The following is a 20251-nucleotide window of genomic DNA, read 5'->3' on the forward strand; positions in this document are numbered from 1 at the left end:
AAGTAAGATGATATATATGATAATATTGTTATACCGTACAACTTTTGGCAAGAAAAGCAAGAAACTAAAAGATATGGTTTCATCGTTCAAAAATCACAATCACGACCACATCCACAAATGTAATCCCTAATTCCTGGTTCCTGTTTCTTCTCCCTACTCATCCCTCAACTTGATCCTCCCCACATCTACATCCCTCTGATCACCCCTCTTCTCCGTTCTCCGTCTTTTATCAATCTCATAAGCTTTGAACGTCTCCTGTGCATCCTCACTTATCCTCCAGCTATCCACCGGTAAACCAACTTTCTTCAATTCATCTTTCCAAAGTGGTAAAGTAGGTTCCCAAAGTGGATGTACATTGGTTGGGTCAACAGGACAAGCCCATACGTTCCTATCTACCTCTCCATGAATCGAAGGTTGTTCCGAACCCTCTTTCATAGCTGGTGAAATATCTACAAAGGACAATATGTCTGAATGGTCATCGCAGAATTGTTTGATGAGGGTATTGAAGCGGTTGGTCATTCCCACTCGGACAGGGAGGGTACATAATGGTGGATCGTGAGCTAATAGTTCCAATACTGGAGTTTTGGTAGGATTTTCTGCTTTCTCTTGGGATGTGGGTAATGGTAATGGTAATGGTGAAAGAGAATGTACGGATGAATACATTGTGTCCGTTGAATTGGCCGTACGTTGCGATTCGAATATGGTGGATGCGTGAGAGGAGGTTGACGAAGAGAATGAAGAAGTGGATTTGGGTGAATTGGGGATCAACACATCCGATGTATTATCCGACAGAGATAAAGTAGATACTCCAACTTCTAAATCTTCATCAGGTAATCTGCTGGTTCTGGGTGTAGGTGAAAGTGATAATCTTCTAAATTGATTTTGATTTTTGGCCCATGGCGTTCTCGAACCATTCTCTTTCTCCTTCTCCTCAGAAGAATTGTTGTTCCTCCTTTCCATTGCTCTTTGGGCTTTTGAGTGATCTTCCTCTAACCTCTCGACGTATTTCTCGGGTATCCTAGGTAAGAGTTCATCTTCCACCAGAGGAGGTAGAGCAGCAGCGATAAGCACCTTAGATACCGGTGTTCTTCGTCTAATTCCACTTTGTCCGGATGAAGATTCTTGATTTTGTTCCAATAAACGTTCTTTGATTCGTTTACCGATTGGACCATTGACAATTTCCCTTTCTAACCAACTTGTATAAGCCTTCACGACGCTTTCTACGAATAATTCTGGTCCCAATGCGGGTCCTTTAGCGGACGTCTCGGTGGCCGTCGCGAGTACGTTGGAAGGTCTTCTTGAACGTTGGTGACCTTGGGTCGAGTCTTCCTCAACTTCTTCTTCGGAGTCCTCAGAGTCGTTCTGATGCGAGTGCGATTCATGGTGAGAAGAATTTGCGGTTGAAGGGAATGACAGATGAGATATGGGTTTATTTGCTAATTGCCATAGGTAATTTATCTGCAAGTCGACCTACATTCAGATTGACAGTCAGCTCGACCCCGGAATCAACGCATGGCAGTGAGCTCACATTACCAAAGATCAACATCACCCATCTACCTTGAGAAGGCATATAGGCATAAGGCGGAGGAGCCAAAAGACCATTAATGATCGGTAATAATTCTTTCGAGACTTGTTTGATGGAATTGGGATTATTCAGACCCTATAATTACAGTGATATCGTCAGCTCGAGTATTCGACTTGATTTGGTGTGTGTAAAGGATACTTACCTTTGCCGAAGATCCTTTAAAGGTTTGTACCCTCACACTGTCTTCTCTTAACAATTTGAATGGTCCGACGAAGCTATCTCCGTATACGTATAAAGATGGACTTGAGGAATATCCAATGCCGTTGGATGATGATGATGATGATTGAGATTGTCCAGAAGTGAAAGCATTCCCATAATTACCATTGTTGCCATTGTACCTTTTCGCATTGGGTGATGCGATGTTATTGTAATGATCCCTACCTGGATGGCTTGTCGAAGGAGAGGAAGCATGGGACCATGGTGATCTTGATGTATAGTCGCTTGGTCTATTTGGAGCAGAAGAGTATGGTCGACTGGAAGAAGGTGGAGTGTCTGGTGGGTTGTTTGTACTTCTTGAGGGAGACGAGGTCGAAGAGGAAGATGGGTTGGATCTGTTTCGTAAATGAGGTGGGACGTATACACCTTTTGAAGGAGGTGCGGTTGAAGTTGAGGTCATGATGGATGATGTATGTGCTATATCATTCGTGAATGCTCGCTTGCTCGTATATCGTTATGTATGAGAGGATGGTTGAAGAATGAAGATGTTCAGAGTGAGATGCTTGCTTGTGCTTGTTGCCTGTGCTTGTGATTTTAGGTTGTCCAAGGATTATCTTATGGGATTCCTTTTTGATCATGATTAATTCGCCACCCCAGCCAGCTGCCTGATTTTTGCTTCCGGTGGAAGGTACTTCTTAAACAGGGGTGTCTATATAAGTAATCAGACCAACCGTGTTATTGAGGAAAGCAAAAGGACGCGTTGAATGAACCATTGATGCATGCATCCATGTTCGAAATGTCAACAACAGATACAACATTTTGATCGGTAGACCACAATCTCCATCATAAACATATATACCCAAGCTCCGGCATATCAGAGATAGACCCATCGAGAAGAGGTAGTGGTCCATATCGGCGTCAATAGGGTCGCATAGGAAAGGAAGGGCAATCATCGATATCGATAACATGGACGGAGAACCACCTCAAGAAGAAGATTTCTCTCAAATCCCTCTTGTGGAGAGGAGTCAGCATAAGGTGAGTGATCTCAAATATCACCATCTAAAAACTGTCTCGATTTCTTGGAGATTCTTGCTGACAATTTCGTTATTGCAGAACTGGAAAGCTAGATTATCAGCTTATACTGATGTTATAGCGAAATCAGCTAAAACAGCTTCCGATACTGATCCTTTCTTTAGACCTTTCCTGTCGGATGGTGGTTTACTGTGAGTCAGCTGGTTCTTGTGCAAGTGCTGTAAGTCTAGCTGACCACCCATAATGCTCCCTTGCGTCGATTGTTATTCTCAGGAAGAAGTGGTGTTTAGATTCCAATGTAGTAGCACAAGAGAAAGGGATAGAAGCTGTATTATCAATCGTACAGTATAGCGGAGAGACAAGTGCAAAGTGAGCTGCCAACCTCTCATTCGATGTCATTTCAGCTCATGACTCTATGTAATACATAGGATACGGCCGGATATCGTCCCTGCCATAGTCGACAAGGCATTAGGGTCTGCCCGAGCGGGCACGAAGAAGAAGGGAATAGACCTATGTGCTATGTTTGTTGAAGTTGAGAACGGTGGAGAGGGAGTGATAGTGAGATTATCTTCTCTTGTACGACAGATTCAGCTTACTGATCAGAGATTGTACATTTGATAGGAGGACGTCATGGTCGGTCTAAATGCTAAGTTACCAAAAGCTGTAGCTGGGTCAGTGACATGCATGAGGGAAATTATAGAGTAAGTCCAGAAACCACATTCATTCTGCATTCATATACTCATCGCATATCTTGTATTTCAATCAGAACATTCGGTACACAGACGTTAGGGAATATCAAACCACTCCTCAAATCCCTATCTAAGATATTCGGACATTCAGATAAGAACGTACGAGCCGAAGGAACATCACTCACATTGGTATTATACACATATCTTGGACCGGCTTTACTCCCAGCTTTAGCGGATCTCAAACCTGTTCAAATGACCGAATTGCAGAAATCGTTTGATTCAATGGATGCAGATGGCCAAGGAGCGGGGACAGGTAAACCCACAAGGTATACTAGGAAGGTTCAAAGGGATCGAGAAGTTGCTGAAGCTTCTGGTGGAAATGATGAAGAAGCTGGAGAAGGTGAAGATGAAGTCGCGGCAGCGCCTATAGATCCGAAATCACTCTTGGATCCAGTCAATGTTCTCGCTTTGTTCCCTTCCGATCTAATGGATAGATTAGCTTCAACAAAATGGAAAGATCGTCTGGAGTCTCTTGAAGAATGCACCAAAGTTCTGGTCCAGCCTCAAAATGCCAGTATATCAGATTCAAATGTGGATTCGTATGGTCCCCTAGCCCAGATATTGGGTACGAAATGCAAATCCGATGCGAATGTAAATGTGGTGATAGAAGCTTCAAAAGTGATTGGAGGTATCGCTCGAGGAATGGGAAAACCTTTTGGTCGATTTAGGAGTGTTATCATGCCTGGTGTGATGGACAGACTGAAAGAGAGGAAAGCGAATGTGACGGATGCTTTGGGTAAAGCGTTAGATGCTATCTTTTCAACCGTGAGTGCTGTGGTATTCCTTCCTCTCAACGACCGATTATTGTACTGATTCTTTCCCCTTCTTATGTAGACGTCATTCTCAGATATAGTTGAAGATGTTCTCAATAATCTGAAATCGAAAAATCCACAGGTGAAAGAAGGTACATTAAAGTTCCTCCTTCGTTCACTTCAGACGACAACAGAAGCACCGGGCAAAGATCAGATCAAACCTATTGCGGAAACATTAGTAGCGTTGTTGGGAGATGGTGCAGAACCGGTACGGACCAACGCAGCAGAATGCTTAGGTACCATGATGAAGATACTGGGAGAAAGAGTGTTTAACCCATTCATTGAGGGTGTAGGAGAATTGCAGATGGCCAAAGTGAAAGATGCTTTCGGAAGAGCGGAGATCAAATACAGAGCTGGAGGTGCTGCTAAGCCTACAGCTAAGGCACCTGGTATTGCCAAGCCTCCGGCAACGGTCAAAAAGGTAAGTAAAGACGTTCTCATCACACCTTGTCCTATTCACTCATGCATTCTGCAGGGACCTCCCAAACCTGCGGCTTCTGGATCACCACCTATCAAATCATCCGGAAAGTTCAATACAGATGAATTACTGCATGATTTCTCTGCTCCTCCTGCGAGAGCACCACCTGCTCGATTCGCTAAACCTGGAGTGAGCATTTCATTCCTTTTTTCCGATCACCTCATGCTGACATGGGTATCAGGCCGCAAAACCCGCACCATCAGCGCCTGTACCACCTCCTTCACCCAAACCACCATCAACATCCACCATCAAGCGACCACCACCATTAGCCTCCGCAGGACCATCGAAACCTGCCGCGAAACCTTCTGTCAAGCCCGCACCAACAGCATCTTCCCAAGCTGGTCCTTCCAAGACCTTGGCTACATCACCCTCTGAACCTGTCAGATATCGTTATTCCCCTGAGGAAGCCGCTGCTATAGCATCAGATGTTATACCGTCTGATTATCATACCAAATTGGCGGATGGAGCTTGGAAGATTAGATTGGAAGCTGCTGAAGAGATGGTTAAATGGGTTGGCGAAGAAGATGGCGCAGAGAAGGTAGATAGCGAAGTGATGATGAGGTTCTTGGGTAAGACGCCTGGTTGGGGTGAAAAGAATTTCCAGGTGAGTCTACTATTTTGTTGAGTGAGACGTGCATGAGCTGAATCGACGACCACTGGTATAGGTCTCAGGAAAGCTGTATCAGGTCATGGGACTGATGGCTGAGAAATCGCCATCTTTCGGAAAACCCGCTGCTGCCTTGGTGATCGGACACTTGACGGACAAATTGGGTGATATGAAACTGAAGAAACCTGCTGGAGATACCTTGACCACGTTTGCCGAAAAGACTTCCTTGGCTTTCGTACTTGCTCAAGGTAAGCTTACCAACAACAGTATCGTTTACACAGCTTGAGCTGATCATACCTTTCGGTTTAGGATACGAACCTATGACGAAGCAGAAAGCGCCTAAAGCCCAAGCGGACGCGTTGACATGGATCAAGCAGCAATTGATCGATTTTGGAATTGCTGGAATACCTCTTAGGGATTTGATCGGATTCATAAAGAATGCTCTTGGATCTCCTAATGCGTTGGTCAGGAAAAGTGCAACTGAGGTCTTGGTCACAGTCAGAATAGCAGTAGGAGCAGGTCAGTTTGTTCTCACAGCCTTGCGTCGGAAATTCAACTGACGACTTGTCTTGGGACCAATCAGATATATCCGGATTCTTGGAAGACTTGAATCCGCAATTATTGAACACTATAAATTCGGAATTCGATAAAGTATCTTCGTCGACGCCGCCCGAACCAACCAAGAATCAAGCCGATCTACAGGAATCGTCTCAGTCTGCTGCTGGCGGAGCAGGCAAAGGAGGCAGAGGTGGGGCCGATCCATTGGACGATTTGATACCCAGACAAGATCTCGATAAGCTGGTGGCTTCTACTTCGGTAATACAGGACTCGAAGAGCGATGCCTGGAAGACCAGGAAGGAAGCTTTCGAAGCTCTCAATGCAGTGTTGGAGATCAAGAGTAATAATAGGTTGAAATCGAATATGGGTAAGTCGAAATCCTTCGCTAGTGGATGCGAGAGGCTCACAATCACCTTCTGTAGGCGAAATCGGCGGAGTACTCAAAAAAGCAATGGCGGATACCAACTTATCGGTTAAGATGCTAGCGCTTGGTGTCATCTCCAAGATCGCTACCGGTATGGGTCAACCCTTTGAAAAATACCTCAAATTGCTAGTAGCACCCGTCGCTAGTGTTTGTGCAGATCAGAAGGCACCCACTCGAGCGGCAGCCTTGGCTACTTTGACTGCTATGGCCGATGCTACTGGAGGATTGGATCATATGTACACTGGTCTCGGAGCGAGTTTAGAATCTACCAACCCGGTTCTTAGAGCCACAGTGCTCGGATGGCTTGCTGCCCGTGTCAAAGAAGAACCGCCTTCCCCCAACGCTGACCTGTCACCCCTTGCGGGTCCAATCATCACTTGTCTGGAAGATCGAAATGGAGATGTCAGAAAGGGAGCCACTGCAGTCCTACCGTTCGTTGTTGCCAGCGCAGGATTCGATTATGTCATGGACCAAACGTCAAAACTTAAACCTGCTTCCAAAGCTACTATCGTCCCGCTCATCAACAACGCTCGATCGAACGCCCCTACGTTATCCTCAGCACCTGGCAGTAAAGGCCCTGCACCTAGCGCGGCTTCCTCAAGGGGAGTGGCTACTCCAGCCGCGTCAAGAGTAGCCAAATCTTCAGCAGGTCTACGTTCGGCACCTGGATCTCCTGCTCCTTCAACTGTCCCTTCCCTGCCGAAACCTTCAGCTGTTCCCGCTCGGTCCATGGCTATGAAAGCTTTATCGTCCGTCCCTTCTTCAAGACCTATGTCATCACTCTCCCAAGGTGATGATAGACCTTCTGGTCTAACAAAATCTCGTATGGCTTTACCTCGACCTGCATCCTCTGCTTCCCACACGCTATCAATAGCATCTTCTACTCCGCCTAACGCCAAAACCATCCCTTTCTTACACAACGATTCTGCTCCCCGTACAACTCGTTTGAAGAGAGACGCTACCAGGTGGGTCTTGGATCCTTCGCCCAAAGCGCCATCCGATCTCAGTGAATATCTTCAGCATCAAATGGAACCTCAGATATCACCTGAATTGTTCTCCCTGCTGTTCAGTAAAGATCACAGAGCAGAAGAAGATTACATGGCGGGTTTATCGACAATATCCGATTTCTACGATGTCACAGCTGCTTCGACCTTCAATTTAGAAGAAGATGAATTACAAGGTATACAGTTAGCAAATGTCGATCTGGCATTGAAGTATGCTGCACTGAAGTTATTGGGAAACAACACGCAGTTGGCGAATCGATGTTTAGAATCATTGAGCAATATAGTAGAGTTGATGCCTAGGTATAATGAGAGGTTCTCTGACGCAGAGGCCAAATTATTCGTACCTGCTCTTGTATTTAAGGTAAGCTAGACTTCGCTTTGCAAGAATGACTTAGCTGACATGAGTTTCAAATAGCTTGGAGATGCCAAATTCGGACTTAAACTCGCACCGATATTTGAATCACTCGATAAAGTCATTGCTGGATCTCAAGTCGTAGCATTACTGGTACAATATGGTTTGGAAGATAAATCCGCGGGTAAAACGTGCAAGAACGAATCGCTCGCACTGATTGAAAAGGCCTATAAGAAACGAGGATCGATCTTGAGAACGAGGGAAGACAGAGGTTTCTACGAGACTATCGCCAGGTGTATAGGTGATAGTGGCACGAGGAATGCTGCTTTGAGCGTGATGGCGTGAGTGAAAGAGCTTCTATCTGTTTGATATTTGGCTGACATGAATGCAATCATGCAGTTTGCTACAGCTGCAAGGTGAATCGAAGAGTCTGGCAGCAGTCGTCGAATCGATGCCTCAGTCGTCAAAGGACATGCTCGCCAATCGAAGGTCGACGATGGCCGCTAGTCGATCTGGTATTTCAAACCCTCCTGTGGCCAAAGTATCATCAGACTCGATACCGGAAGGTTCACCCAGATTGAAACGTCCTACCGGCCTTGCGACTCCTCGTGTAAATCAGCTACCTCGGGAAACCGCCGCTGACTCACCAAGAGCAACCGTATCACCCGCTTCGAGATTACCTAGGTCTGCCACCGGTTCTCCATCTCACCATCGGACTGTCCCCACTCCCTCTGGGATGCCGAGACCAGGCGGTATGCCACCACCTGCGCAGATACCGTCAGCAGCGACATCTCGACTGGCGAGACCCGCAGGCGATGTGTTTGGAGCTCCCAACGGTCGATCTGCAGCATTGCAACCTTTGGCTAGACCACCCCCACCTCGGTCCAGTGAACCGGACGTTATCAAAGCCATCAATGAGATACGGCATGATGATCTCGATAGATGCGTTGACGCCTTGAAGATCATACAGCATATGTTAACCACGACACCCGAACTGTTCATCGACAACGTCGAAACTCTTTCGGATACATTGATGGACGAGATGGAATTTGCGTTCACACCACCTGAGAACCTTCATGAACCCAAGTACTTCAGAGTGGTCAAGCATCTCATCCAGAGTTTCTCGGGCTTGTCGTCCAACCAAGATCTAATGAAGAGATTATCTTACAGTCAACTATATAGCGTATTGAACTGTTTATCATTACGCTTAGTCCAGGCTGATAAATTGGGAGGAAACATTCAGGACATGTCAAGATTCTTCAACTTAGTTTTAGTCCAATGTCTATCTACCCCTGATAGACTATTGGTTTTCAAAGTTATGTTTAAGTTGCTCTTAGATCTCACGCAAGACTTTTCGGTGGAAAGGATCAAACCTGATAATGAACGTGCCAATCACCCTGATTTGGTGATCAAGTGCTTATGGAAGAGATGTAAGATCCTAGATGATGATTTCAGATCAAACAGATTGAAACCTGGTCCATTGCTTGCTGTGTTGGAAGAGTTCCTTCAAGGTGTCGGACCATCGGAATATAGGAGAAGAGCCGCTGAGGGGATTGCTTTGGGTGATATGCCGCTGAGAACTGTTAAGACGATCATACAGAAGATGCTTGGTGAGTGAAGCCTGCTTCTCATGCTCTCATGGTCACTATCTTGATCGATTTTGTCGGAACGGAATGCTGACTACGTCAATGCAACAGTATACACCCAAGAAGCTGGATTGGAAGTTTATGATATACTTCTCAACCAATTTGGAGATGAGGCCGCTTCGACTATCGTATACACCTATGTTTTCAGATTAGGTTAGTTTGGAAATGTATACGAAGAAACGGGTTCAGCTGACGTTTAATTCCCATCCCGTATTGATAGCTGGAAGAGAGAGTGCCAAACCAGTGAAAACACCTTTGGTGCCTGTATCTGAACATGATCGACCTACCTCAGCTGCCAGTCATAATACGGCTACTTCCTTGCGCTCAGAACGACCGGTCTCGTCTTCTACCACGCCAACGCTGGAAAGTGCTCCTGCGGTGGAGCGGGAGGAGACCGAAGCTGAGAGGTTGGTGAAGAATCTGAGGAGTGAGAATCAGGCCAAGGTGAGTGGAACTTCTCGTTTCCTCTGCATGTATCTGTTAGGAGGAACGAACGTTGATCTTGACGTCCATACGAACAGAGCTTGGACGGTCTATACGCTTTCATCAAATCTCGACCTGATGCAGAGGACGAGGTCAATGCTGCTATCGCTGCTCACCTTACTCCCACTTTCCAAACATACGTGAGGAGGATGATCGAGCAGAGAAAGAACAATGATAATCCTTGTAAGTGCTATTCACATCAAACACCACATGTCGTTGTTAATGATTATTTGTTTTGGTTCTTGTATAGCCCCAGTACGTGGAGGAGTGACCTCACCTATTCGATCACCTTCCCGACCCGAATCGATGCCACCTTCCCTCAAACCCCTATCCAACTCTCATGCACCGCGTCCCCGTCAATCGATTGGTGGACCCAGACCCTCAAGTCTAGCTATGAATGTCGATAAGAACTTACCATTAGATGATCAATTAGCGCAATATAAGAACCTGTTTAGAAATCAAGCTTCGCTGAACCATTCGAATTCAGATAGTCGTGATGGAAGTGCTAGCCCACCGCCTGCAGATGGCATGGGAAAAGAGAATGAAGTTTTGGGAGAGATACAGATACAGTCGAGGGGTGGGAATGATGTGATAAGAGCTCCGAGAGCTAGTGATGTAGATTAGTTCAGTACTGTTTGACATTTAGGGTTATTTTGGTCTTTGGATTTTGGTTTTTGATTTTCACTTGAGATTGATTCGTCATGTTTCTCATACTTCCCTCCTTCGATTCTCATGCATGAATCCCCAGTTGTGTGTTTGCAATGCACTGAAGAACAAGTCCATCTCCATTGATAGAGCGCAATGAGCTGTTGATTCCAAATCGATCACAAGAGAGGAGAGTACTGTCAATATTATACCGAGTTGAAGATTATCCCTTGTACTTCACCCACTCTTAAGTCTAGCCTTCCTTTGTTGGGTATCATCAGGAATTAGCTGTGGTGGGGAAAAACAGACGTAGCCTTCTTTATGCCCTTTGTTGGCAAGCGAAATCAACGATCATATTGCTTGGGGAAGACCAAGCAGCAGAGTCTTAGTACGGTCGTAGTGTACATGCAAATGTGCACAGGAGTACTACATATAAATGTCACAGACTCTCTCGATTGGCTGCCCGTCACATACAACTGAACTCATACCGTTAAACCAGAAGCCAAGCAGATCAGCAGACTCCGCATATTCATGATCATGGCAAGTATGCTTACTCCCTCATCTACGTGAGCCAACCTTTTTTATCATTTCTCATTCAATACTCGGAGTCTGATTCATGTCATCAGAGCCGGTCAAGCCAAGTCACTCTATCGAGTCGACATGGCCTCAGGAGTCAGAGAGTATAAACTCTTTGATCAGGCGAAGTACGAATCTACCATCTTAGGTCCAAATGATTATCACTCGTTGGAAGACGGAAGAACCATCATATGGCGTGAGCCAGGTACACTTAAATTTCACCGTTGGACGAAGAGTAAGGATGGACAATCCACGGAGTCAGTCTTTCAAAGAGGAGGCCAACATAGAGATGGTGAACGTGTGTTCAACATTTATAAGATGACTCCAGGTAACAAGAGTTCAGGCGGACCTAGTAATTCAGAATTAATGAGAAATTATCAACCTGAGACACCAACATGGATGAAATTGACTTTATCAAGGATACCATCTACCATCGTCTATCTGGATGCACAAGATCGGTTCAAGCTTGATGGAGGTAATTATACCATCCGACGTGCAGGATCATCCGATCATTTTATCCGTGAAAGTCGAGAAGGTATGACGATCCATGACATTCCTACCGCCAACGATCTAAGGGAAAGGATCAGTTGGCTCTCCGCCACAGATCATGAAGAGGTTCAAATCTCCCTTGTGGACAAGGAAGAAAGGATGAAAGCTGAAGAAAAGGACAAAACGATGATGGCCTCAGTCACCTTCGACAATGGGTGGAAAGCCACCTCAGAGAATGGTTCAAAGGAGCTATCACCTGGCGTCCCCCAGACCTGGGAGGCAGATCATGGTAAGGCAAGACATCGGGTAGATTTGTCTAGATTAGGTCCAACGGCATTCTGTCATGTTAAGCATTCCGAGATTGACTCGTTTAAAAGCGAAAAAATAGTAGACAGCTTCTACATCAAGGGGCTGAATACCTCGGTTCTCATTGAGGGTGATGGATCTGGAGGGGGTATCAAAGTGAACTTGTCCATGTGATGAGTGATTCACGGCTGGATTCAAACACAGGTCCGACCGTCACTGTAGTACTCTCTTGAGAGTGTACCAGATCTTTTAGGTCGTAGCAAATATAGTGTGAATATTTGCGTAGTATCTCGTGAGTGATGCATGAAGTGTCCATGATCCAGAACAGAATTAAATACTGTATGTACGAATATGAAAGAAGCAAAGGCTGTATCCGAGATATATACATGTGTCAGCAACGAATGACCCAGCCATTCTTGTGCCAAGGGGGATCGATCAGTTAAATTGCTATAGTTTCGGCACTTCTCGCTCTTAAAGCCAAGTCCAACCAGAAGAGCTCTATAGCCTTTTGATCAGTATTGCAACTCTCACCCTCTATACGCTTTACTCACAATGGAAGATACCTCTGCTTCTTCCGTATGCACAGCGAAGGCGGCGATATTCCCATCGTCAGCAGTGAAGTCTGAAGGCGCAGCATCACCTTCACCTGGTGCGGACTCCGTGGGAGTAGGTGCAGGTGACGAGCTTGAGCTAGCCTCCTCTTTATCGCAATCACATGTTTTGGAAGAAGAGCTTGTGGGTTTGGACTCCGATGAACTTGGCTTCTCCGTAGTCTTAGGGGGACTGGACGATGTGGGAGAGGCTGCCTTGTCGGTTGTGGCTGGTTTGCTTGATGTAGGCTTGGGTGTGTCCGATGAGGTCGGGGTAGCAGCCTGTTCGGTTGTTCCGGGACTAGAAATAGATGGTTGAGGTGCCGACGAAGATGTTTCATCCTCCTCTTCCTCACAGTCTTCTTCCTCTTCATCGTCATCTTCACAATCTTCCATATCGCTACCAGACCCTTCGCTGGATCCACCTTCACCTCCACTAGATCCCTCAGCAGGCTTCGTGGCAGTAGGTACAGCTGCATTTTCGATCGTAGGAGATGATTTGGTCTCTTCCTCTTCTTCACAGTCATCATCTTTCTCCTCCTCCTCACAGTCATCCTCCTCTTCAGGGGCGGGAGCCGCAGAAGTAGTAGGTGTGGCAGCTTGACTGGTGGTCTCAGCAGGTTTGTCGGTCGTCTTAGCCTCAGAAGTGGAAGAGGTCGGAGCAGCAGCTTCAGAAGTATCTCCGGGAGGAGCCTCCTCCTCCGATGCTGTAGGACAAGCACCTTTACAATCTTCGACCGAAGATGATTGTTCCGGCGATAGACTTTGAGAAGTCGATGTGGCAATCGGGACACCTGAACTTTCCGAAGAAGTTGGCGCTGAGGCGGTCACGGTTGCCACATGAGTTCTAGTCTTGGTGATCGGTGCTGCAGATGTTGATGATGATGAGGATGAAGGGGAGGTGGTGGGAGCAGCGGCATTACTTGTTGTTCCCCCTGAATCAGGAGTGTCTCTCGCTTCTAGAAGATCCGAAGAGGAGGTGGAAGAGGTTTCCGCAAATAAGGGAATACCAACTCGTAATTCCACACCTGGTGGAAGACTTGCTGAGCCATCGACATCGTCAAGGGGTGATCGTTTCTATAGTATATCATCAGTCGGTAAGTTATCTTCTATACGATCATCACACAATATTCAACCTACCTTGAAACCTGGAATTTTACTGAGACTGATTGCTTGTCCAAGGATCAGAGAGGATAGACCCCATACGAGAAAAGTGGTACATCTCATGATCGAATGTATAAAAGAGCGTGGTTATGTTGTATATACTGAACGGGGCATAGAGTATAACAAAACTCTCAATGAAAAGTATCTAGTCAACTATGAAGGGGAATGAGGAGGTGTGTTATAGCGTTGTAGGTGGGAATATGGGAAAGAAAGAGGGCAGCAAAGAATGTCGTACAGTATCTTATACTGTACATTCGGAGAACAAAGAATTTTGAAGATACCTTGCGATGAAACTCAATCTTCCGTTTCAAAATGTAGGATTTAGGCTTAGGAGAAGACGAAGCAAGGGTGGGGATGATCTATCCTGTGGATTGTCCGCGATGTTTTATCACAAAGGACGACTAATCCAAAGGACCCCAATAAAGGACCTAATCATGGGTATGGGGGCATGTCAGATTACATTTATTGCCATTCGAAAGCTGTTGCGAGCAGGAAGTGTTTCCTTTGATTAACTCTGTTTCAACCATTGATCAAGGTCACTCCTGCTCCTTCTTTCCTTGATTGGTAAGAATATAATCGCCAGATCAAAATTACGATCAATCTGTATACTGCATAAGGGTCCCTGAAGGACATTCAAGGGAAGCTATGAAACTTTCTAAAGTCATTCACCTACACATTCATCTTGCGATGCACATACAACATTTGACATTCAGTTTAACCATGTGGAGTCTTGAACGAGCAAGAAGCTTGTAAATGCAATTAATATTCATGCCAATGTCATTGATTATAAACCCACATAAAAATCCTGAATGAATACCAAAATGAATGAAAGTGGGGGAAAGGCCCTATGTGGCCATATACTAAGTTATACAGGTTTATCTCTATGTTTGTTGTCTCTAATTCATTACCAGCCAAACGTCTCTGCGTGGAAATCCACTACCACCCCTCCTTTCCAAACTTCTTCACTATTCATCTCATCTTTCACTCCATCCCTTACAGCATCCAAGAGTGATATCGGTCCGCAACACGAAACATTTACTCTTCCACCTCTTCTAGCAGGTCCCGATCCAGGTTTCTCATTTTCCATGCCGTGTCTTTCATCTGAGGATAATTGCGTATGAGCCGCTACAGAGTTGATGATATCTTCGATAGATTCTTTGATATTCGCTCTTCCCTCATGCCATCTTACCAAACCTTCTAAACCTTCCGCAGACCTCTTACGCAGCTCAAGCTCAGCAGGTCCCATGAATTCTGCTGCACTGGCCCGTCTTTCCTTAGGATCCTGGATAGCTCCAATAGCAGAGATGGATTTCCTCAAATCGGTAGGTGAGGTTCCTGATATCTGAGCTAATTGTTGGAATTCCTTTGAGGGAGTTTCAGGTCTTGAGATGTTTTCTGGATTATTCATTTGCACGGGGGAAGGTGGACCGGGAGTGGTGAATGATGCCATTGATGCGCCCGAAGTGGTGGACGATGACCTAGACATTTCAGGTGCAGATAGTAGACCTGAGGATTCGACTGTTTCTAACATTGGTGGTCGGACGGGTTTGGCTAGTACGGGAGTCGGCATGAGAATGGAAGGTCGAGGCGAAGATTGGGGACCAATCGATGCTGCTGCTTGAAGAGGTAGAGAATCTCGTCTTCCAGATTCACGTCGGTTCGCTAATCCATACAACAAAGGTATGGACCTCTTCCGCGTTGGTTCGGTGTTAAATGCAGAAGTCGTGGGTGTACCAGGCAAAGAATTAGAAAGAGATCCCGATCTAGATTGAGATATGGGTACAGTGACTGTTTTAGGCGAACCCGTTCGATTGACAGGTGATTCTTCGGAGATAGAAATTCGTTTCTGACGAGGTAGAGGTAGATCTTCCGAGATTGATATCTGTCTAGTACGTGGTGGAGTGTTGTGAGGTATGTGCACGGATGAGAATGACTCCCGCATCCATGGTATCGATCCTCTTGAATCTCGATGAGGTAATACAGCTGCAGGTGGGGTAGTAGGTGAAGGAGGTCGATAATCGAATGGATCAACTTCATCAGGTCCAATATCCCTCGTCGTGTTGATTACCAGTGGTTCACGTCTAATAGGCTCAACAGGAGTAACCGGTAATGGTTCAGGCATAACGGCTGTTGGTCTCACACCCTCGACTGGTGTAGGCTCTTTCAAGACGATTTCCAATTCCTGATTTTCTGGTACAGTAAAAGGTATTAGGGACCCTTTCCTGCCCGCTTCTCCACTTATACTACCTCCGTTGGCCCCAGAACCGAACACAGTATTGTCCGCATACCCTTCTGTCCAATTGAAAGCTGGTATATTGGGTCTTCTCCTTTCTTTCGATCTGGGAGCGATCTTTCTCGGATCCTCACTTTCACTCTCACTTCCGCTAATCGCATGACTGCTTCTTCTCCTATTGTTGGTCTTATTATTCTTATGTGAGGTACCGCCCAAATGAGAAGAAGCGAATGAACCGAATAATCTCTGAGCTCTTGATTTCCTCGAACTGGAACCGTCTGAGCCTACTGATTCTCCACCCTCGGATTTTCCAGATTCAGAAGGCATCAGAGAGCCCCTTCTTGTTCCAGCTTGTGTACCGCCCGCTCGGAAGACAGAGGCACCGGTCCAAGAAGCCCAAGAGAACGTAGACATGAAACGACTTCTTCGCCTCTTAGGTTGTGTGGCCCGTTGTTGCAAATATGCTTCCAAGTCTCCAGGAGCCATATCAGGTAGGGTGTTATGCGTTAATGATAACTTAGGTAATAAGTGTCTGGTAACGTGAACATGTATGTTGATAGATAAATCAGGGGGTAAGTCGTTGACGTGGTCTTTGAGTAGAGGGGCGATCCATTCCAGGTGCAATCGAGATTTGACCATCCAAACGATCGAGATGAACTTGACTCGACTGGTACCTTGTCTGATCTCACTTAAAATCTGGAGTAAGTTGGATACTGCGAATGATATACCAGAGCCGCCTAGACGGGATAATCTCGATCGGTTAGCGATATCATATCAGGAGATTTCAAAAATTAGCGGACCCACCAGAAAACATCAAGACACCTTCATACCCTCTCAAATCCGACTTCTCACCATAAGGTCCCTCTACTGCTGCTGACACTTCCACATCCAATTTATCGTCTATCGCCAGACCCTGATCCTTTCTCACTTCGTCGATCTTATCTTTCATCCTTTTGGTAAAACCGTCTCTCACCCTAATGATGAACGCCAATTCGCCTGATTCGGTCCCTTGACCAGGCTTTGAGGGGATGGTAGATGCTGTGAAAGGGTGTGCTTCCCAAGGGAACCTTGACATGCCCGGCATGACAACGTAGAAATGATGTCCTGCCGACCAATTGAGATGTTCGGAGGGACGGGTGAATTTCAGTAATAATGTCGAGGGAGTCAATAAGGATATGGTGGCTTTGGAAGGTATATCTTTTGCAGATAGTGAAGGTCTAATCCACAGTTTGTTGAGAACGACCAGACGTAGTACTCGAACGAGTCTGTCAGCTGCCCAAAGACCTGCGCCAGGCTGATGCAGGTTCCGAATCAATCAGTTATGTCGATACTATATGAGTAGTGAAGCAAAGTAGCCACACTTACATAGATCCAAACGTCCATTGCTCTCCAGTGCATGACAAAAGCAGCCAACATCAGAGCTACCAGTGCGATATGCATGACGAGGAAAAACTCGAACATCCTCCTTCTGAACCATGGTAAGGATAGTACCGAAAGTAGAGTGATCGCAAAGGTACCGGTAAATCCCTATGTTCGATTAAAGGCACATGACGATCAGTTACTTGGTTACTTGCGGATTACGCAGCCTGTGCCTCATGTTGGCTCAGCATGAGCACTTACCCAGTGAGAGATGGTTTTGTGCCAGGTTTCCTGACTCCATCCATGAGTCAATTTCCAATGTCCACCTGCATGGATCCATACTCCCAACAAACATAGTTTGGCGGATGCTCGGTGGATATAATTCAGTCGGTCATAAGATATGCCCGTAAGGACTATGAGAAAGATAATCACTCAGGTATTGACTATGGTCCAGGGGTAATAGAGACTCACATGAGATCAGATTATTCTTTCCTGCCAAAGCGATAATCATGGGGACCTGAGCTACAGCCAGCCAAGCAGCTTGATTCGACCAAGTAAGTGTATCCCATCCGGCTGTTTGGATGTATATCAGCGCACTTGATCGTGACCACCAGGTGGGAGCAAAACTTACTACCATAGAACGAGAGGATCAAGAAGCCTAAGGTATAACCCCATGTCCAGAACAACTCCGGAGTCGCATACACTTTCTTATGTATCTTCCTAACTTTGCCAAAAAGGGTGAACCGCCTAGCAGGTAGAGTTATACCCGATAAATAAAAGTATTTCTCAACTAATACACCTAAAGCTCTAACCGCCCTATTGAGTCTGCCCAACCTCGCTTTTTCAATCTGGGGTTTCTCATCCTCGCTCGAGTGCTCAATGGCTAAAGGAGCAGGCAGCGTCTGACCATTGGCGGTTGTGGTGGTGACAAGAGTGTCGGAGGAAGAGGCTGGGGATGGGTGTAGTTTCGGACGGGTTAAGTGTGAATAGAATTTGGTCGAGAAGTTGATGATGGTAAGGATACCAAGGATGATAGATGTAGTATACCAGTAAAGGTATCCAACAGGTTGAGGAAGTCCCATCGTTCGATTCTAAAGGATTCAAGGATTTTGAGGGAGGTGAGGTACAAGAGAGGCGAGAGGTTGACGAAGATTGTCACGGATTCAGCTGTCCATCAGAGTACGAATGTCGTTTGTTGTTTTTGTGCAGTATCGGGTCGAGCGATTTTCGGATATTCCGGAAAGAATAGAGGATGGACACCAGACAAGACGGAGGGAAGAAAGTGTGAGACAGTATCAAAAAGAAAGTCTACACTACTCGAAAGATAATATGAAACGGTATGTTAAATCAAAAGGAGAAGTATAAAAATGAAGAATGACTTTCTCTTGAAGACATGAAAATTGATTCATTTGATTTATCATATCAGGTGTGTGGTTCATGTCATCATCTTCTTGATCATCTGTTGTTTGCAGGTAAGGTTTTGAGAGAACGTTCGGACATTATAGGACGGACATGTCTTACTTTCTCAACTCATCTTCCTATTTAGATTTTCCACTTTTACGTTATGGTTTCTTTGTTGCCTGAGGTTCATCCGAGTGCTACATGTCATGGCAGGTAATGCACATGCCCTATTTAATCGGAACATCGTCATCTATCGACCTCTGCTGATCCAACTTTTGGCACAAAGTCTATAGGCCAAAGGTTCTGTATTGTGTCTACATGCTGCGCTGTACTAACCCTAATAGGGGTTGAAATGATCGACATAGGTCATAGGTACCCTTTTTGCCTTTCTACAGCACTGCAGGTACGGTGTATAGACACGGGATGGCGCCTCTTGCCATGAGAAACCGATTGATCCTGACGTCAAGGACAAGTCGTAATTGTCATAGAGACCGAACAACAGCCTTGGTCTCCCCTTGTTCATCGTGGACCAAGCCGTCCATAGCGCATAGCTGATCGAGTAGAAAGAAAATCCGAGACAAATCGTTCCAAGCGATCCCTGAAGAAGATGAATGAGGCAAAGGTTGGAGTTGAAAAGGAAAACGATAATCGAGTAAAGTTTGAATTGTTAGATGGCTGAATGGATGAGACAGTTATCTGACCGGATCTGGTAATAGATTTCGAACGAGATGAACAGATGTAAACAAACAAAGATGCGAATGATCGGGATCGGAATCCGTGCCTTGTTCCCGGTACAACGAAAAGAAAATCCCGATATCACGCCTACCATGATCTGCAGGAGATGCCTAACACAAAAAACATTCAAACGCACGCCTTTCTTAGAATGCATCAATGTTTAAGCTTTGGGTGGAACAGCGGTGGACTTGGGCCAGACTCGATTCCTATGATCCTTCCTTGTACGTAAAGTGAAAACAGAAACAAGGAAATGAAAAGCAGCGAATATCATACTCATACTACTCGTCTGCATAGCACAATATGATCAGTTGTCAGCAGGCCATTCACAGTCACAGTCACACCCAATAGACTGCAATGGTCAGATAGACCATCATTTCAGACTGTGTTCAGCGTGATCATATACATCTATATTGTATTGTGCTATCCATAGCATATAGCATCAAGTATCATATCATACGCGTCCACTCGCTCGCCCGCACAGGTTCACCCGCGCATGTGTCCATCTGTCACCATTAATCAATTTATCAATCCAACAATCCAAAGCGAAAACGTTTCGACCCATCATGACTGTGTAAAAATACGAAATAGCAATACATCATAGCAACACGAACCCATATCACGCTCGCCTTGAAACGCATTCGAAACGACAATCTCACCACATATCGCATCGCCTCTGCTCAGTCTAAAACCGTCCACAGACACCACACAACGAGTGTCTTGATTGTATTGTATCACTGTATCACTGTATCACTGTGACATTGTCTCACCCTTGGTCATTTCAGGTTGACCCTTCCCATTCTACCTTGCCCCTTCCTTTGATCTACCTACAGCAAATAGCAAACACACATACATACATACACAGCAATA

At 45.7% G+C, this 20251-nt stretch overlaps 5 protein-coding genes across 5 annotated transcripts; 2 read left to right on the plus strand and 3 right to left on the minus strand.

Annotated features, from left to right (window-relative positions):
- Positions 1 to 153: 153 nt before the first annotated feature.
- V865_000163 (uncharacterized protein) lies at positions 154 to 2201 on the minus strand (the record flags this gene model as incomplete). Its single annotated transcript, XM_066223995.1, has 3 exons — positions 154 to 1470; positions 1529 to 1660; positions 1728 to 2201. The coding sequence occupies 3 exons, from the start codon at positions 2199 to 2201 to the stop codon at positions 154 to 156; spliced, it is 1923 nt and encodes a 640-aa protein (XP_066080092.1).
- Positions 2202 to 2707: 506 nt separating this feature from the next.
- On the plus strand, positions 2708 to 10510 carry V865_000164 (uncharacterized protein; the record flags this gene model as incomplete). Its single annotated transcript, XM_066223996.1, has 19 exons — positions 2708 to 2776; positions 2855 to 2964; positions 3047 to 3142; positions 3202 to 3331; positions 3395 to 3474; positions 3540 to 4287; positions 4357 to 4755; positions 4810 to 4941; positions 4994 to 5416; positions 5478 to 5667; positions 5729 to 5938; positions 6003 to 6344; positions 6400 to 7766; positions 7821 to 8098; positions 8157 to 9367; positions 9455 to 9556; positions 9624 to 9847; positions 9925 to 10069; positions 10137 to 10510. 19 exons carry the CDS (start codon positions 2708 to 2710, stop codon positions 10508 to 10510), a joined length of 6630 nt encoding a protein of 2209 aa, XP_066080093.1.
- Positions 10511 to 11068: 558 nt separating this feature from the next.
- Positions 11069 to 12076, plus strand: V865_000165 (uncharacterized protein; the record flags this gene model as incomplete). The annotated part of the gene is made up of 2 exons (XM_066223997.1): positions 11069 to 11097; positions 11158 to 12076. The coding sequence occupies 2 exons, from the start codon at positions 11069 to 11071 to the stop codon at positions 12074 to 12076; spliced, it is 948 nt and encodes a 315-aa protein (XP_066080094.1).
- A 265-nt stretch (positions 12077 to 12341) lies between these two features.
- V865_000166 (uncharacterized protein) lies at positions 12342 to 13719 on the minus strand (the record flags this gene model as incomplete). The annotated part of the gene is made up of 3 exons (XM_066223998.1): positions 12342 to 12407; positions 12454 to 13569; positions 13633 to 13719. 3 exons carry the CDS (start codon positions 13717 to 13719, stop codon positions 12342 to 12344), a joined length of 1269 nt encoding a protein of 422 aa, XP_066080095.1.
- An 841-nt stretch (positions 13720 to 14560) lies between these two features.
- V865_000167 (uncharacterized protein) lies at positions 14561 to 18330 on the minus strand (the record flags this gene model as incomplete). The annotated part of the gene is made up of 6 exons (XM_066223999.1): positions 14561 to 16626; positions 16694 to 17183; positions 17255 to 17416; positions 17510 to 17661; positions 17720 to 17821; positions 17880 to 18330. 6 exons carry the CDS (start codon positions 18328 to 18330, stop codon positions 14561 to 14563), a joined length of 3423 nt encoding a protein of 1140 aa, XP_066080096.1.
- Between the last annotated feature and the right edge of the window lie 1921 nt (positions 18331 to 20251).

Source organism: Kwoniella europaea, chromosome 1 (assembly GCF_036810445.1).
Source record: "Kwoniella europaea PYCC6329 chromosome 1, complete sequence".
In the NCBI taxonomy this organism is placed as follows: Eukaryota; Fungi; Basidiomycota; class Tremellomycetes; order Tremellales; family Cryptococcaceae; genus Kwoniella; species Kwoniella europaea.